Below are 19,175 nucleotides of genomic sequence, written 5' to 3' on the forward strand. Positions count from 1 at the left end.
AAACACAGCTAGTTGTTATTGATGTAGAATTTAGTAAAGGTTTTAAGAAGGAAGAAGAAACAACATATATAACACATTAATATATAACATAACCCATTCATAACTCCTTTTGCCCACATTCTATATTTACTAATATAAGCAAACATATTACACATTAAAAAACGACACTTGTATGCATTGTTATTCTTCCACAATTGACAAGGGTCAGAAACAGGAAGTCAATGGAAACCGCAGTACCCAACCCCGCCCACTTCTCCTCCCCTTTTGCCGCCAAAAACCCTTTGGCCTTTTCTAATAGGATGAATGAATGTCTCCATGACAATAGTTGCCCTGGACAACAAGTGATGCTCAGCGTGCTACCTCAGCAGCTCAATGCAACTCGGCAGGCGTACCAACCTTAGAGCCACCTGAGATAACACCAGCTTTGAGACCTTTGATATTTAAGGTAATATGTATTGCTGAAACAGTTGATACGACTTGAAAATGCAGTCTCGGTAACAGTTTGACAGGTTGTCAGCACTGTAGTTTACGTGTTAACCGTTAGATGGTAGTATCGTGTCCCTCACTAAAAGCACAAAGCGCAAGTGGGAAGAAATGTATTTTTTACAAATGTAAAAATATTCTTAGGAAAAATAAGAAGTGAACCCTGGGGCAACCTATCTCAACACGTGACTTCTGCAGAAAAGCAGACGTCACCTTTAACCTCCTATCTATTCAAGAAACTTTATTGCTGTCCCAGTGCTTTTATTGATAAAGTTTGAATTTGAACCCCTGCTAACATCATGGCGACGGATCAAACTATGCACGGAGTTCCCCCTTCATTGTCTGCCAGAGTGGTTGGGTAGGTTGACAGCTGATTACTTGACTTTATCGCAGAATTGTTAATAACCTGGGGATTTACGTTTCCTTATGAAAATGGTCTCGTAACGTTGGGACGGTAGAGTCCAGACTAGCAATAGCATTAGCTTCCCGCTAGCTGTAAGTTGACAGTGATGGTGTGTAGGTATTCAAGCACAGGACGTTGTTTAGGTCAAACCAGAAATTTTATGGGTAAACAAAGATAAGCATGCGAAGGTAATATCACTCCAGGGAGTATACTTTTTGTATTCCACAAAGAAAAAGCTAAGCTTACAGATGGCTTATTAGCTAGTTAACTTGCAAATCAGTGCTGCAGTATAAAAGGGAGATATTCTTGGTTATATGTTTTCTCTGCAGGTCATTTGCTTATTTGACCGTTAGAGACAGACTACCCACCATCCTGACCAAAGTTGTTGACACAATTCATCGCAATAAAAACAAGTTTTTTGAGGAATACGGAGAGGTAAGACCACGTTCATTCAATTGAGGCAGTTATGAGGTTCACGTTAAGACTTGCGTTGGATTTTGCCGGTGCTTCCCCTTTATTTTTTTCAACCAGGTGGGTATCCAGGCAGAGAAGCAAGCTATATCTCTGCTATCTAAGCTGAGGAATGAGCTGCAAACTGACAAGCCAGTGCTAGCACTGACAGACGGCCTACCGGACACAGATTCCTGGAACCAATACCTAGAGAGGCAGCAGAGACTGCAAGGTGACCAGGAGCCTGTCAGCTGGTTCAAGTCTCCCTGGCTTTACGTGGAGTGCTACATGTACCGTAGGATACACGAGGCGCTCTTGCTCAAGTGAGAAGCATTTATATGTTACAATGGAAGCTACTGTAGATGTAAACCCTGGAATTTTGTAATAACTTTTAGTATATTACTGAGGGATACTTTTATATACTGACAAAACCTTGGTACTGACTGATATAGTGGTGCATAGAAAAACAAAAACACAGTGGCATTGGTTAGTGGATAAATGATTTTGACCATCAACATCAACCTTGAGTTTCACAACCGGTGGACCTTCAGTAAATATGTTCCTCTGCCAAGGCTTGTATTTATCTCTTTGTTTGTTAGCCAGGTTAGACAAAAATTAACACAACTGAATTTCATGAAACTTTATGCAAAGGTACAATAGAAGACAAGGAAGCATCCACTTAGTTATTGTGTAAATCCAGACCAGTTGCTTTGAAAATCTGAGCTCTATCTTTGGCAGAGGATATGCTCTCCAATTCCCCTTCTCATTTCTTTTTAGATTGTGTTTGTTTAGTTTTTGTTATGATTTCTGTTATGATTTTATTTCTTCTTTTATTTCAGTCCTCCCATCAGTGACTTTGATGTCTTTAATGAGGGAAAGACTCAGAGCTTTACTGAGTCTTCACAGGCTGTGATGTCCTTGTGTACGTACTTGGAGGGCATCAAGAACAACATAGACGAGCTGTCTAAGAATCCGCTGTTTGAGCATTTCAACAAACTAATGCAGGTCAGTTCAATTTATGTCCTTAAAGCTATACATTTACAAGATTCTCAGTATGTAAGTTACTATTCTTTTTTTTCAATTTTCCATTTGTATTTATTTAAATTATTTATTTATTTATTTAAAACTTTGCTTTTTAGTATTTAAAAGTGAGTGATTCTACACCCGAGATGAATGGTCCTCTTGTGAATCCTTGTTGTGATTGGTAGCCTAATTTAAAATGAACCCACTAATACCAGTGGGATTAGACCTTCATAACTGCAATAAATGTGGTGCATTAGTTCTTGGAGATTTTATGTTTTACAGTATTCAGTTACTATTTATTGAATACACTTTGTGACTCTTTTAAGGTATCTCTGTGGGGAAACAAGTGTGATCTGTCAATATCTGCTGGCCAAGAGAACTCCCAGAAGACCAGTCCACTAGATTCCCTCTACAGCCTCCTGCCCTTCATCCTGGTGGATGACACCAAAAGGGTATGGTCAGCTCTTATTTCTGCGCAGAGGCCAAGGGAGTCAGGGAAAAACAATGCAGACAGAGTGGACATTGTTCTAGACAATGCTGGCTTCGAGTTGGTCACTGACTTGGTCTTAGCCGACTTCCTGGTTTCCTCTGGCCTTGCACGTCAGATTCATTTTCATGGCAAATCCATCCCGTGGTTTGTCTCTGACGTCACAGCTAAAGATTTTCAGTGGACCATTCGGCAGGCCATGGCAACCAATCACAAGTGGGTTTCCAAATGTGGTGTTCAGTGGCAGAGGTACTTGAAAGAGGGAATGTGGTGCTATCATGATCATCCTTTCTGGACACAGCCCCATGAGTTCTGCGACATGGCAGCCGATGCTCCTGACCTGTATACAACCCTGCAGGGAGCAGACCTGGTGCTGTTTAAAGGCGATCTCAACTACAGGAAGCTGACTGGAGACAGGGACTGGGAGCACACAGTAAGCTTTGAAACTGCACTGCGAGGCTTTGGGCCTGCAACGCTGTGCAGCCTGAGGACTCTCAAGGCCAACATTCAGGTTGGTCTGCAACCGGGACAAGGGGATAAGCTTACCTCCCAAGATCCAAGCTGGATGACTAGCGGCAAGTACGCTGTGATTCAGTTCCACAATCCAAAGTCAGAATAGTAAGGTTCAAATCAGGAACTCACTTTGATGACATGGGTTTAAAAAGAAGCTTCATAAGCAGGCGATACCTTTAAACCACTAGACACTTAAGTTAGGGGAATTGTTAAATGTTGTTTACTAGCACTTCATCAAGTTTGATTCAGGAACGCGCACAATAATTAATACTCAGTAATAATTTCATAAAAAGCCATCTCATATCAAAATTTCACCTCCTACATTTTATCCTACATGTGTTGTAAACCATGAATTTAGTCATACTGTTTACAGGTTAATGCTGTGAGCAATTACGGAGAAAAAATTGAGTATGAATTCTATAGCAGAAACAGTTTTGCATGCAGTTGTGAGAATGATGTAAATCTAACTTATAGTTTGTTTGGGTTTTTTTGTTGTTGTTGTTGTTTTTCTTTCTTTTTTTTATCTTTTTTTTTTTTTTATTCAGCTCAGGTTGTTTTACTCCGTGTGATTACAGCGAGTTAAGTTCACCAAAAGCAGATCATAACATTTTTTGAAAATTACATTGTTGTTGGAGCAGTGTAACAATAAGTGGCATGTGCTTGTTTTGCTTAAAATGGGAACCTGGACCTCTATCTCCATAGATAAAAGTGGATGTCTCTTTGCACATTGTCATGTCGTTTGTCACTTTTAGTAATCAACAGGTGATGTTAACTGGATCCCATAGTGCTGCTGGGTGAAAATGTTATTTTGATCATTTGTTTTGATTTAATAAATCACTACTATGACTCTGCTCTTTTTCCTTTTGTCGTACTTTACAAGCAAGAAAAATGTTTTTTGGTTTTTTTTGTATACTAATAGCTATTTTGTAAATTTGTCCATATTGAAATGAATGCATTTCTGAAAGTGCTATAACTAAATTTAAGGATATAATTCCTCCACTGTAACCTTCTTGAATACCACGTGCCAACACAGTGCAGAGTAGCTGCCTAAACTCTACATTATTGTAAGGACTTTACCATTATTATAGGGTCCTTTACCTTACAGTGTGAAGCACCTTGAGGTGACTGCTGTTGTGATTTGATCTTAAATTTGACCTGTATTTTTGGTCTTGCATGTAACAGCGTAACAGGAGAATTTAATTTACATGTATACACAGCAAAATATAAAGACCCAGTTAACCTTAATGTTAAAACAATGAACAAATACATTTGTAAACACACAATCTCTTATAAGGTAGTCTGTTCACCAGGGTTGTGACTTTAGTCTGTATTTATAAGAGTGTTTTCCTGATGACCTTTCATTTACTCAGGTCGGGTTGGACCAAGAAAAATGGCCAACAAAACAGCTGGAAATGCTGCAGTATGTGCATTACAATTCAGAATGAGCTGTAACAACACTGGCATAATTTAGGCTGCTCTGATGCTTTGTGAATGTGGTACCTTATGAAAATGAGGCCTTATTACTGCAGGAAGCATCTTATCTTGAATCATTTAGGTGATTTAGCTGTTTCATTTCTCACCCTTCATTTTCTTTTCCCCTGGTGTAACAATGTCTTCATTTTACTCTAGGGAAAATAGAAAAAATCATCAGAGCCACTTGTTTTCCACTTGACCTGACATGTCCTGAAAATTGGGCTGTTTACACAAGAAAGATGTACCACAGAGAAAGGAAAATTAGGGCTCCGTGTCAAGTTTTCTCCCCCACTTGGTGGTAGCCATTAATTATTGCATGAGAACATGTTTGACTTTATAAATTTCTCACATAAATTACAACATGTCTCACTTGAGTAGCAAGAAGACGTGAATTCAAATGGCCCAAATAATTTTTGTGCGTCTTTCTGTCATTGACTCCGAAATCTGTAAACAGTTATTTTTTACATTTGATTTTTATCAACAGTGGTTGGTCGGTCCCTTGGCTTTGTTTATGTACACATAGTGTTCTGCTTCGCCTGTGATTTGAACGGATAAAGTGATGATTAACTGGTCCATGCTGTGGATCTGTAACTTATATCAACCTTCCCTTAATGGAATGTGACTCAGAAGGTATCTTTTAAAATTTCTCTCAGATTTATTGCAATGTTTAACGAGAAGAAATAAATGTGAAGCATAAAAATGATTATCAATCTCTTCATTGGGGATTGATTGTGTAATTACTCGCTGTCAGAAAGAGATTTGACCTCCTGCTTTGTTTGCTGTGTTATGGTGACCTGGCACTTAAACGCACCACGGTTATCGATTTGGCTGTATCTTTAATTTGTTTATCCTTTTTTTCAAACCTTTCCACTGTTCCCATTGTGTCCAATGAGCTCAATTAAATGCCTGTGAGGCAAGCAGAGCCAGTACATTGTACAGCACATAGGAGGATGCTTCGTTTGTAAGTGGTGAGTAGTAGTATAGTAGTAGTAATGGTAGATTGTGGTTTTCTTTCAGCCTCTGCTGTTGTTGTTGTAAACTGTCCACAGTGATTTCTTTAAATCTCACTGCAAATAGACTGGCAGTACATCACATCTGTCCTGTGCTGCTATCGGCTGAGCAAATAATGAATAAGCAGTCAACTTTTCTCAGCAAAACAGGTGCAACCAGTGACAATTCTTCCATATTACACAAATGACGAGTGGGAACTGTGGCACGCATGAGAAGACACGAGTTGTTTGTGAATGACTATTTTTTTCTCCCTCTGTCCCACCAGCCTTTCTCCCTCTCACACTTTGGTGAAGATGTATTAGAAAAGAAGGAGGTGCTTTGCTGACAAAAAATAAATAAAATACGGGAAGAGTTGTTTAAAACTCTTTTTATTTTGTTCTTTTGGAGCTTAGTGACCAGAAGCTGAAGGCAGACACAAAAAAGCTGAATAACAGTGGAGCTTTCAAGTTGTCTGACAAGCTTTGTTGGAGAGAAGAGACCCAGAGAGCAAGTGAGGGGGAAAAAATAAAGAGAGGGAGAGCAACACTCCTCTCTACTCCCCCTCCCAACAAATGGGAGAGCCAGTCTAAATCATGTTGCTTATCACTGCTGTTGTGCTGTGATGTTGCTCAGGCAGAGCCCAGCGCAGAGCAGACAGCCGTGCGGACCAGTACTCAGACCCAGGGACAGCCCAGCCTCCTCAGAGCTGGAGCCCCACTCTCCAACTCGCGTCTCGCCATCGCTGCGTGCCCCCCTCTACGACATGTACCCCGAAGAGAGCCGGGGGTCTGGAGGGGTAGCCACTGTGGACTTCCTGGATGGGTCTTATGACTATGCCGCCCCCACCCCTGCCCCGACTCCTCTTTACAGCCACTCCACCACTGGCTGCTACTCGGCTCCTCTGGACGCTCACGGACCACCGTCCGATGGCAGTCTTCAGTCCCTGGGCAGTGGGACAACCAGTCCACTTGTGTTTGTGCCCTCCAGCCCACGGCTGAGCCCCTTTATGCACCCGCCCAGCCACCACTATCTGGAAACCACTTCAACACCCGTCTACAGGTGAGGAAATGCAGTTTTTTTTTCTGGTGGAGAAAAGTGACAGGAAAAAAGTGAATGGAATTATTACCCCCTTCTGACACATTTAATTATTTGTCTGGCAATGGCACATCCAGGGCTTGGTTTTGATTGTTTGGCAGTTGTGTTTGTGCAAAAGTTTGGTGATTATGCAAGCGTAACATGATAAGTACAGTCAAAACCAGTTCATCAGGTATGCTGCTTCATTGCGACAGCTGTAGCTGCCTCTATCATGTCTTCATTATAAATTTTAGGTGACTATACCATAAAGAAACGAATTAAGCCCGGTGTTTTCTGGCATTTATTTATTTAATTGGTGTGTTCTACCAGGGGACAGTAGAACAAAATATTACTGGAAAACTAAATTCAGAATTTGTAATTAGTGAATTATGGCAGTGACATTCAGTTGGGTCCTGTAAATGCCGTTATAACAGAACAATTATATAACCACATTGTTTTTATTCTCTTGCTTTATACAAAACATAACTATTATCTCTGAGGAAAGGATCAAGCTTTGTCCTGGTCTCTAATTCCAGAGATTAAGGACTTTGTTAAGGACCTTGAAAAGGGAACAATACGTAAGAACAACAGACGTAAGAACAACAGACGCACACACACAGTTTGTTTCCTGCCTCAGGTGAAAAATAAAACTCCGCTCCTGCTGTCAGCTGCTGTTGTATTAAAGTCGTTCTGATAAGATTTGATTAATCACTAAATGACTTGCCTAACATTTTCAGGGAAAAGAAAATGTTCCATTTTTTGGCAAAAATATCCAGATGTATTATTTGATTAACTCTGCAACTGAGCTTTATCTTTATGAAAACAAAAGAAATTACCAAATTAAAATTCATGGCGTGTTGCAGGTCCAGCCATCAGCCGGTTCCCAGAGACGACCAGTGTGGTACCCGTGATGAGGCATACGGCGTGGGCGAGTTGGGAGCTGGAGCTGGGGGGTTTGAAATGACCAAAGAGACGCGTTTCTGCGCTGTGTGCAGTGACTACGCGTCTGGATACCACTATGGGGTGTGGTCTTGTGAGGGCTGCAAGGCCTTCTTCAAGAGGAGCATCCAGGGTAGGTAGTTTGTCTGCTTTATCTGTTTGTCATCAGTAGATATAAAAGGATTGCGCTATATTTTGTGAAACACTACAGATCAACTACAGTTGATTAAATTAGGAAACTGTCTAAATCATGGGCTTTATTGTGTCTGTCATAGAAAATAACAGTATTAAAGAACACAGTGCACTAAAGTAATTGGCTTCTTAACTTTGAGTGCTATCAAGCAGAAAAGACATAGTGTCCTGTCCTTCAGCCAAAGACATTAAATATGGGTTAATTTATGACATGGGGAAATCTAAAGAACATTCCTGACAGGAAGTTTGGATGTTGTTGACTCATTTTACAGAAGTGAACGACCTGTAATGTTTACAGAAAAATAAGCAGCCTAATTGGAGTTGAATACTGTTGGGTTAAAGGAGGAGACGGAGGGAGGATGCATGTCAGAAAGTGGACATTGTGAAACTGAGAGACAATTTAGGTTTCAGTCCATTTATTTATTTTCATTTGTGAGACATCAACTGTTTTCCAAACTCTTTGTGCTGTTGCCCCTATGTGTGCAAACCAAAACTCAGTGTGCTTGGTGTCTGCGTCATGTTTATGATTTGATGCGGTTTGTGCATTGATGCAAAGTCGTGCAATGAAAGAGCGCTCAAGAAGAAACCAATTGTCTCCATGGCAATGACAAAGCCAAGATGCCACGTTTTAATTTGCTCCATCTCAGATTCATTTAGAATGGGGAATAGAGTGCACCTGGCTACTAAATAACCTAAATCTGAACTGCACACTGAAGTGGGTAGCTGAAAGTAATAGATTTTCTTTCATCTCAGGTCACAATGACTATATGTGCCCAGCGACAAATCAGTGCACCATTGACAAGAATCGGAGGAAGAGCTGCCAGGCTTGCCGTCTTAGGAAGTGCTACGAAGTGGGCATGATGAAAGGAGGTGAGGGTGAACACCAGCAGAAGAAAGATTCTCCACCTTTTGCACGTTTTAATTTTTTGTAAAATCGTGTAAAGAAATTCTATTAATAATTTTTTTTAAACAAAAATTACACTCTTCTTTATAAATTTAAAAACTGATTGTCTTGCTGTGGAAAAACTTGGCACAAACATGAGGCTGCTGTTGGATCCAGATAAGCTTGAGACTAACTTTAACATGACCTTGAAGAGATTTCCTCTTAAGGAGTACAACTGCTCAGTCACATTTTTGTTTTCATACTTCCTGAATCACTCAGTAGTCCAAAAGAATCTGCGCATCTGTGGTAAGACGTGGCAAAACATGAAGTTATTTTTGAACAATGTGGGGGAAAGAGTGAAGTGATTTATCTACACACCCGTAACTACTTGTTTGTTTTTTCCCTCTTTTTTTGTATCATGATGTTATTTCATCCTTGGTCTGTCCTCAAGGTATGCGTAAGGACCGCGGACGTGTTTTGCGGCGTGAAAAACGACGGGCCTGCGACAGAGACAAACCAGCCAAAGACCTGCCACACACAAAGGCGCCCCCTCATGATGGAAGGAAGCATGCAACGAGCAGCAGCAGTACAAGTGGTGGAGGAGGAAGATCCTCTTTAAATAGCATACCTCCTGATCAGGTGAGGAAATAGTGAGCATCTACAGCAGGTTTTTATGAAAGTCCACTATCAGGTTTTATTGATTTAGGGGGAAATTTTGATTGTCATCCAGGTGCTCCTCCTGCTCCAGGGTGCTGAGCCTCCAACCCTGTGTTCTCGTCAGAAGATGAACCAACCCTACACGGAGGTCACCATGATGACCCTACTCACCAGCATGGCCGACAAGGAGCTGGTTCACATGATCGCATGGGCCAAGAAGCTTCCAGGTAGGAATTAATCTAAAGTATAGCAAAGAAGAATTTAAAGAAGCAACAATTAAGCATTAAGACAAGAGCAGCAATAGACAGTATCCAGAGGGTGTTCATAGAATGGCTGTGTTAGTTTACCAGATACATCTTAGCCTGAAGTCTTCTTTGACTCTTTAGGATATTCCTAAAGAGAGGATTTTTGTTCATCAACAAAAATCCTCTCTGTAAGACGAAGAAAAAATATTACAGCACTGTAATAATTTATAGATTAAATGTCTAACAGGCCCTGAAACTGTGGCTTACATCACAAAATGACAAATGACCACACATAAAATGATCAGGTTTAGTTGTATGTGTATGGCAAAGTGATGCCTTTAGGATCTATTTTAATAAAATGTTTCCAGTAATCATGCAAGTGCTACAGTATCCTATTGTTTATTGTTAAATAGTTATAGCGCATCAGTCTACAACATGTGCATAAATGTGAGGTCACATGCAAATTATGTGCGCCATTTCTTTGGAGCATCGTGACATCTAATAAAAAATCTTGGAAAAAAGTCCCTTAATCGTGCACAGATGTAATGTGTGAAGTTGCAGTCGTGTGTGTGTTGTTGTCAATTTGACTTCTTAGGAAACAGCAAAGAGATGGGAGACCTCTGTAGTAAAAGTACACATAAGCCCCCCACACGAATACAGAGCCATTACAGAAATAGTAGTTACAGTCATCACCTTTGAGAGGATTGTTTGGTCAATCTGCAGGCACCCCATAGAGCCTAAATGCAGTATAAGACACATCACCCTTTTTACATGTGCTCTCACACACACACAAACCTGGCAGGGAGGTTTAAAACCCAGATTTTGAGGCATTACAACCTTGTGTGTCACTAAAAGCCCAAAGATACCCAACTTTAATTGCAAGAGGTTCCAAACATTGTACAGGGGGCACAATGGGGGAGATTGGCTGTAATTATATATGAATTTAACCCAGCTGATTGCCAGCAATAAGGCTTCTTTTGTGAGCAGAGATTGCAGATGATATATTCAAGTAGATTTTCTCTGGCTTAAAACAAGAGTGTGGATGTTTTAGTCATTTTTGAGTGGGTTGAAGGTGAGCAGGAGACATTAATATTCTATTACTTGTCCTGGTTAAAAAGCACAGATATTCTGAGTAGACTTATCTACTTTTTTTTTTACATTTCTGAGTACAGAATAATGGCTGAAACTACTAATGGCTAATATTTGTAGTGAAGATTTTTATTTTGCTTTTATCTGTGAGTCTTCTGGCTAAAGGCCTTATTTTGTTTCAGGACGGATGCTTCAAATGCTCAGAATTGTTAAATCTGCTGGGTGTGGTTGAGATTGCCTGCATGGCATCAAAAATTATCATCACGACGTGCTTTGTATTTTGTGTTTCTAGGTTTTCTGCAGCTGTCTCTTCACGATCAGGTGCTGCTGCTGGAGAGCTCGTGGCTGGAGGTGCTGATGATCGGGCTCATTTGGAGGTCCATCCACTGTCCTGGCAAACTCATCTTCGCACAGGACCTCATCCTGGACAGGTAGCGAGGGGTACTTCCCTAATTTTCACCTTGGTATCCTTTCTCATCTCGCTGTCCCTGCTATTCCAACCTATTTCTCTTTCTTTCTCTATCTCAGACACATCTTAAGGGTGATACATCAGCATTGTAAATTTTCCATTTCACACTTTGCCAGGCATTGTGCCATCCCAACATGTCTGTCACACGGTGAAAGACTAATTACATGTTCCCCATGGAGAGGAGAGCAGCCTCTTTCCTACCTGAAATACCCCGTCATCATTACAGTGCTGAGCTTGCAGCCAGGAAAGAGATTTAATCAAACCCTCAATACAAGGAATGATGGAAAATGAAGAAAGATGGAGTGAGAGATGACAGTGAGAGAGAGATAGAGCTAAATGATGAACAGAGAGGACGAGAAAATAGAGATACGGGGGAGACACGGCTGTTTTCTGCTTTGCAGGCACAGCCTGTTCCCTCCATTTCCCGCCATGTTAAGAGTAAACAAGCTGGCCAAAGCACAGTATCTACCTCAGAGAAAAAGAGAGAGGCGGAGACAGATCGAGGGATGAGGGAGACTTGCGGGCAGACAGAGCTTTTACCCTCTGATGTGCCTGATGGTCCCATTTGATTCAAAAGTGTATTAGAGAGTATTATCTCTAAAACCTGGTCCCTGTATGAGTGTCCTCTCCAATTGGACTTGATGACTAAAATGCTGTTGGACCAGGGTTGGCAAATTCCCTCCGCTCTGTGCCATCCAACTTTAACTTGCACTCCAGCCACATTATCCATCTTTCCATCACCTTTCAACTGTGTGGACAAATGGAGCCTTGCAGCCATTCAGTCCATTAGTTGTTTATCTGGTTGCTTGTTTGATAGTTTGATGGTGCTCTTCTCCTTCTGCATTAAAGCGGTGATCTGCTTTTGTTAAAATGTGACTTTTTGGGTAACTTGTGTGATCTTGATATTGTTTTTCTTCCTGCATGACACATTAATTCATTCTGCTGTCCAGGACTGAAGGCACATGCGTCGAGGGCATGGCCGAGATCTTCGACATGCTGCTGGCCACAGCGTCCCGCTTCCGGATGCTCAAGCTCAAACCTGAGGAGTTTGTCTGTCTCAAAGCTATCATTTTGCTAAACTCTGGTAAGACACCGTGTTAACGTGACCTCCTTGTGAAAGCATTTCAAAGAGAGAGAGAGAGACCAAACTGATACCTGAAAACATCGAAGGACACTTCACAAATAAAAGGATCCGTTCCCTAGTTCATTTATTTATTTATTTTCTAATATCCACTCCGTTTTGTTCACAAGAACGCCACACCAAAGGTTTGTGTATCTGCTCCTGAGAGTAAATATGGAACAGTGTCAAACTACACCCACAGAGGTAAAGCTCTCAGTGCTGCGCAGACAGATTAGGCGAACAGAGCGTTCTGGAGAGATCTGTACCGTCAATAACCAATAGCTGTTCCCATGACAACATGAGACAGCACAGAGGGCTGTGTTTGCCCCGGAGATTGAGGTATTCTATAAGAGAAGTCTGAAATACCAGTGAAATGACACTACTGGCTCAGCTGCTGGAGCGGGATGAACTTTAGATTACTGAGATTGCCGTGCGTCATCTTAAGCATGTGGATCAGATCCTTTATCAAATAAAAATTTAATCGTTTCTTCATTGTAAGAAAGCTGAGTATTGTTAAGGAAGCTCCATAATTTTCTTCTCGGACTCAACTAGAGGAGCCACGCCTTGATCTGAAACGAGCTGTTTTAGCGCACCTTCCTTTAATGCTGCAGGCACACTGGGGAAAACAGCGGATGAAGACTGCGGCACAGTAACCAAAATTATTGTGGCGGCGTGCAATGATCTCATGATTTTGTCGGCTTTGAAATGGTTGGGGTCCAGACCCTGGACCACTCGTAGATGTTGACGTGTCGCTTTTAAGGCGGCAATAAAACCTCAACAACACGCAATCAGTCTGCTATCAGTTTGCTACCGAATGGGGTTGAGTCGGCGATGATATGCAATCTGTTTGTGGTAACACAGCAATTATCTTTCAATTCAGTTTTATTTATATCAAGCCAAATCACAACAACAGTTGCCTTTATATTGTAAGATAAAGACAAACAAAGCTGTGTGTCTGAGATGACCAGAAATATCTTGTCTCACTGATGACATCATACGGAATGAACAGTAGAAAAAACGAAACCTCTAAAACGGGGCATTTAAGCTTACAGTGACATCCTTATTTAAACTTTTGTGTTTTTTTGTGAATATTGCAAGAAAAACATGTTTGAAAAGATTAGTTCAAGAGAAAAAACGAGCTTTAGACAGAAAGTTGGCAGTGAGCTGATGATGTCTTGGTCTCTTAGGTGCCTTTTCTTTCTGCACTGGCACAATGGAGCCCCTTCACGACAGCGCGGCAGTGCAACACATGCTGGACACCATTACCGATGCGCTCATATTTCATATCAGCCAATTGGGGTGCTCGGCTCAGCACCAGTCAAGAAGACAGGCCCAGCTGCTCCTGCTGCTCTCCCACATCAGGCACATGAGGTAGAACTCAAAACACTGTGAGAAAATTTCTAGTTTCAGTCGCCCTAATGTGATGACGGTAACAGTGTGAGGAAGGTTTTAAACACATTGTAAAATCTAACAGAGACTCTAGGTTGCAGAATGCAGTGTTAGAAAGCAGGTGAGGTCACCATCTCTCTTTGGTTACACTCCCTGCAGCAACAAAGGCATGGAGCACCTCTACAGCATGAAGTGTAAGAACAAAGTGCCTCTGTACGACCTGCTGCTGGAGATGCTGGATGCTCAACGCATCCATCGCCCAGTCAAACCATCTCAGTCCTGGTCCCAGGGTGACAGAGACTCTCCCAACACCAGCAGCACCAGCAGCAGCGGCGGGGGTGGCGGCGATGATGAAGGCACCTCCTCGGCTGGTTCCAGTTCAGGACCTCAAGGCAACCACGAGAGCCCGAGGCGTGAGAACCTGAGCAGAGCGCCCACAGGTCCAGGTGTCCTGCAGTACAGGGGGTCCCATTCCGACTGCACCCGCATCCTATGAAGGTTTAAAGTCATTTTTATGGATGGTTTGTGCAGAGAATTTTAAAAAAAAAGGGGTTGGTGAATTAAAGATGGTGGTTATAGTCGAGTTTGCATGAGAGAATATTTATAAATGAGGTGATTTTTATAGCTGTTTAGTGAGAACCTTCTCATTGGAATTGCACAGCAGTCTGAATTTCAGTGCTGTCAGCCTTGTACGCTGCCTTTAATGATACCTGTGATTTTCAATCAGCTTTCCAGTACCGCTTATCATTTCCAAAACAGCAGATGTTTAATGTGGTGCTCTGTTAGCTACGGTGATTTCAAACAATGAGCAGCTAATCTTTCTGTTTATTCGCCTCGACCAAAGTGCACTTCCTCTGTGATTTAAGAGGCTGATGGGCATTATTTTTTCATATAAAGGAAATAAAAGAGAAAGAATTACGCAGGAAATGATGGTAAAACTAGTTCAAATGAACGTGGAATTCGTTGTGCTTAGATGCCGGTATTGTTAAAAAATAGATATCAGGTAATGTGGGTGAGCGCACCCAATTTTCTCTCAGATATATCTGAGAAAAAATATTTTAGTGATGGCAATTTTGAAGTGAGGAGTGGGAGAGGATGTATCTGTTGAATTTTAAGTTGGCAGAAATTGTGCGATCGAGTCCTAAATATCAGTTGGCTGTTTGTTGGGTAACGTCTGTGTACAGGAGGATTGTTCTCTGTGCTAACCTACGTCAAATCCTTTTTCCTTACTCTCTTATGTGGCCGTCCGTGTTCACTGTGCACGTGTGTGGTTAGCAGAGAGACTACACGCTGAAACAGGTAATAACGGTGTTAAAAAGGAAGTCTCCAAAATGAATATATGTCAACCTAATTTCTGTTTAAATTGCAGAATTTGATGCAGCTGAAGAAATGAAACACCTAAAACGAAGTTTATCAGATTTTTTTTCTCTTTTAGTTGGCTTACAAATTCCTGAGGTCACGTATTCAAACTGTTTTTGGGTCTGACTAACAGCCTGAAATGGTTTCGACACACAGTGAGGACAAATTTAACAGCCAGCTTGCCAACTTTAGATTAGCTGCAACAGTGCAGTCAGCCTGGGGGTTGTTTAGCCTCTGAATAATTTGCTACAACATGCCACTCAATGTTTTAGGCTTAAAATCTTGCATCAGATTAAATGCACATTTTGGACTGCATAGAGTATACCAATATACGTTACATATTGGTTGCACTGTGCAAAAGTCTTGATTCGACCCTCGTTTGTTTTTATTTTTCTAGGAAAATGAGAAATAGATGCAAGGATTTGTTGGAACCTGTGAAAACAAGCATAAAAATACAGTATATAAGGTAAAAACAGAGTTTGTACAGATGTAATGAGCTTGAAAGTCAAGATTTGCTCTAACCACGTTTATTTTTTAAAGCAGCCTTAACTGGCTTAGGCAAACTTTCTTGTGATTTCTTTAAGTAGTGTTCAGGAATAGTTCTTTAGGCTCATTAAAGGACATTCAAAACTCTTCTTTGAATGTTGGCTGCTTTTTGTTCTCTTGTCTATGAAGACGACCCCACACTGTTTTGATAATTAAGGTCCGGGCTCAGGGAGAGACGCTTTCCAGATAGTATCAATCCCTTATGCTACTTTTGTGCATTCACAATTCCTTCAATTTTGAGAAGATCTCCAACCCCACTGGCTGAAATGCAGCCCCAAAACCCTGACAGAACGTCCACTCACACTCTCTGTTGTTCCTCTCTCCTGACCTTCTCGGCACATATTTAAAATGAATTGAACCAAAAGTTTAGGTTTATCAGCTCTTTTATCAGAAGGACTTCACTTTCCCTTACTGTTCATCTGCTAATCAGAAATATTACTTCTTCTTTTGTCCTCCAGCTTTTAAGTTTCCGGAATTTTGCAAACCCTGTTGGGATACGCTGGGATACGTTTTTGGGAAATAGCTCCTTCGGAATCACCTTGTTGTTGCCAAAATACTATTGTCTGCCTGCCAAACTGTGGTATTCTTGGTATTTTTGATATATTTGGCAAAAGAAATGGGAACAAATGATGATTAAATTTTTGCAACAGGATGCTAGCAACAAAGCTCAGGGGAGTTTAAAAGTGCTGCTTTGCTAAATTGTCTGTACTGTTTAGACACAGCACTGGTCCATCTCTTGAGTTAGGTGCCTTTTTTTATGCTTAATTGATTTATGGGTTAGTGTTAAAGAAAAAAATATGGTGTGAAAGAACCAATGTCCAAAGAAAAACCGAAAGACCTTCAGAAAAGGTCAGAAAACTGAAATTACAAGGAGGTTTGGCTCCTTGGAAGCAAAATATATATAATACTTGTGTACACTGTAGATTAGTGTAAAAATGTCTTTGATGCCCTGGAACTCAGGTCAACACATTTTTTTTAAACACAATGAGATAAGATTTTTCAAATGAGGTTTTGGTGACTTCTTGTTTGCACCATCATTGGCTGTTTCAGTGTATGAGGCCCCGGCTCTGCCTGCTTCCTTCCTTCCTTCCTCTTTTTCTGTCTACGTTAATAAAGCCGATGCACACAGCACTCTGCTCACTAGGTGTACCTTTCTCTTAATTTTGTTTGCAGTCACACGGCATCTGATTAACTGCACACAGTCACACTTGGGAAGCAGGGATGAGTCTGTATTTGACACCTTTTGCTCAACTGATGGTTTGCTAGTTGCATTTTTAACTAATTGTTTTATTAATCCAGTTGCATTTGGGGGACATTAAATGTTTTTACCCAGCCTTTAGTTTGTTGATGCAAAAAATAAGTACTTTAACACAGGAGCCAAGCTGACTCCAGAAAAAAAAAAAAATAAAAAAATAAAGCAACTGAATCTGGGATCAAAACACAGCTTCTGTAGCGATAGATACGAGTCTGGCTGCTATTCTGCGTGCTTTCAATGCAAAACGCTGCCAGCCCAAACATGAAATTACCTGCAACCTGTGATGAGTGGAAACTGTAGGCAATTAAAATTTATGTTGCCAGGGGAGAAGCATTAAAAAAAAGAGGCAGCTGCAGATTTGTGTCATTTGAGAGACGTGTGGAAAGCCTCCACACAGGATCAAAACATCAGATTTGGAAGTGTAAATCCAGCCAAACCTGCCTTGACTGTCGTTTGTTTACTGTGCATACAAATAAAAACAACAAGCATTGTTCATCACCGCCTTTCTCCTGACTCGATTTTCTCCAAATCAAAATCCACAGAAGTAAATATTTCATGTTTTATTACTTGCAAAGAGGGTATTCTCCATGAAGTTGGCATTAGCAAACTGTACATACATAAATAACCATTTTCATATTTAATTTTTTTTAAACAGATTCAGATGTCTCATCACCGCAGAATAATAATCGCAGTTATTACAAAGCACACTATTTCATGTCACAGCCGTCTACTAAAACTACCAGTGATTGTTTGGCCTTCGTAAAAGCGAGAGACTTTCAAGTGCATGCTCAAACTGAAAGATAAAAAAATAACTGCCTGTACTCAAAGGCATTTCAAACAATGATATACAAATGAGAGCTCATCCTCTTTTTTTTTTTTCATTTTTGTCCCAGTTGATAAAATACTAAAATTAAAAAAAAAAGAAAAAAGTACAAGCCTTGGCTTTTGGAGAAAGAAGTCTGCCATCTTGGCTGGAGGGCATCAGTGCAGTACCTTCAGACAGTGCTCGTGTCAGTGCTTTACGTGCAGGTTTTAGACTTCATTTCCAAATTGACAGGCAGGTCCTTCTGAAACGAGTCATCCTGGGGAAAAATACTTCTGCTGACCTGATTCTGTGCGGTTTCGGTCTTTTTTTTCCTCAGTCGATGTTCAAACGTGAGTCTGAAACTAATCTCTTCAGACCCGAGGCTGTAAATAATCTGCTACTCTGACGGCAGGCCTGCTCTTAAAATTTACAATATCCCCCCCACTCACAGTGGGGCTTCAGCTTAATCAATGCTAACAATCTAGTAACAGATTGAACACTAAATAAATAGTAGCAGCACTTGATATAATGGACAAAAATGCACAGTCGACTTTGGCTCCCAACATACAGTATATAAATAGCGCTTTGTTTTTCAACGATTTCGCAGGTTTCTCCAGAAACCTTAAAAATAAAATACTTATTTAAGTTAAAACGACATGAATTTTTTTTCTTTTTTTTTCTGGGGGGGGGGGTATCCAGAGTGTTTTTGTTGTTTGTTTGTTTGTTTTTTTAAAGGGTTGAGGTGACTCAGGTGAGTGGGTGGGTGTGCAATGTTTTGTGACAGCAGTCTTCATGTCACCTCTGAAATACTTCATAATACATCCCCAGCGAGGGGGAAGAGTTTGTTCCTTTAGGGCACAGGGTGAATAGGAAACATTCACATGAGTCAGTGGAGTCCTTGGCAAAGCAGTAGGTAGATTTAAAAAAAATAAATACAAAAATCAGCTGCTCCTCATATGGGCGGAGGTCCGTTGGTGTAGCGCAGCATGGGATGGAAGGAGCGAGCGAAGTTGTTGGCGTGGTGGCAGCTGTAGTCCTCCTCCGTCATGGGAACCAGACAGGCCAGGCCGATGAGGAGCAGGAGGAGCAAGTGGACGGGGAGCGCTGCCCTGAGGACCCGCAGCAGGAAGGACTTATCCTTTGAGGAGGAGGAGGAAGCTGATGAAGTGACGTCTGAGAGGTCAGAACGGGAGGAAACGCAGCCAGCGGCGCCTGGTGATCTGCTCCGGCTGCAGGAAGACCCAGACAAAAATTAAACACTGCAGAGAGTGGGGCTCAGATCACTAGTTGTTGTTTTTTTAAAAAAAAATTTGTGCTAAAACTGCTTTATA

At 41.2% G+C, this 19,175-nt stretch overlaps 3 protein-coding genes across 6 annotated transcripts in view; 2 read left to right on the forward strand and 1 right to left on the reverse strand.

The window, feature by feature from the left end:
* Positions 1–580: 580 nt before the first annotated feature.
* armt1 (acidic residue methyltransferase 1) lies at positions 581–4,204 on the forward strand. Its single transcript, XM_005734486.1, has 5 exons — positions 581–841; positions 1,216–1,321; positions 1,418–1,659; positions 2,176–2,341; positions 2,686–4,204. Exons 1-5 carry the CDS (start codon positions 783–785, stop codon positions 3,463–3,465), a joined length of 1,353 nt encoding a protein of 450 aa, XP_005734543.1. The 5' UTR covers positions 581–782; the 3' UTR covers positions 3,466–4,204.
* esr1 (estrogen receptor 1) lies at positions 2,766–15,734 on the forward strand. 4 transcript variants are annotated; one of them, XM_013911192.1, is made up of 12 exons: positions 2,766–2,811; positions 6,456–6,881; positions 7,760–7,968; positions 8,781–8,897; positions 9,362–9,549; positions 9,641–9,794; positions 11,194–11,332; positions 12,321–12,454; positions 13,678–13,861; positions 14,039–14,377; positions 15,155–15,178; positions 15,249–15,734. In XM_013911192.1, exons 1-10 carry the CDS (start codon positions 2,798–2,800, stop codon positions 14,373–14,375), a joined length of 1,902 nt encoding a protein of 633 aa, XP_013766646.1. In that variant the 5' UTR covers positions 2,766–2,797; the 3' UTR covers positions 14,376–14,377; positions 15,155–15,178; positions 15,249–15,734. The 4 variants fall into 4 exon arrangements, with proteins under 4 accessions (XP_013766646.1, XP_013766647.1, XP_005734542.1 ...); XM_013911193.1 differs by having other exon boundaries at positions 15,158–15,178; XM_005734485.2 differs by having other exon boundaries at positions 15,155–15,734.
* Positions 15,735–18,531: 2,797 nt separating this feature from the next.
* The window catches only part of syne1a (spectrin repeat containing, nuclear envelope 1a), a 124,397-nt gene continuing 123,753 nt past the window's right edge, over positions 18,532–19,175 (reverse strand). Inside the window, exon 152 of the mRNA XM_013911189.1 lies at positions 18,532–19,073. Within this exon, the coding sequence (XP_013766643.1) occupies positions 18,797–19,073 (277 nt within the window). The 3' untranslated portion in view covers positions 18,532–18,796. The remainder of the gene's footprint in view (positions 19,074–19,175) is intronic.

This window comes from Pundamilia nyererei, unplaced genomic scaffold (assembly GCF_000239375.1).
Source record: "Pundamilia nyererei isolate P.nyererei 1_Seehausen unplaced genomic scaffold, PunNye1.0 scaffold00058, whole genome shotgun sequence".
Lineage (NCBI taxonomy): Eukaryota > Metazoa > Chordata > Actinopteri > Cichliformes > Cichlidae > Pundamilia > Pundamilia nyererei.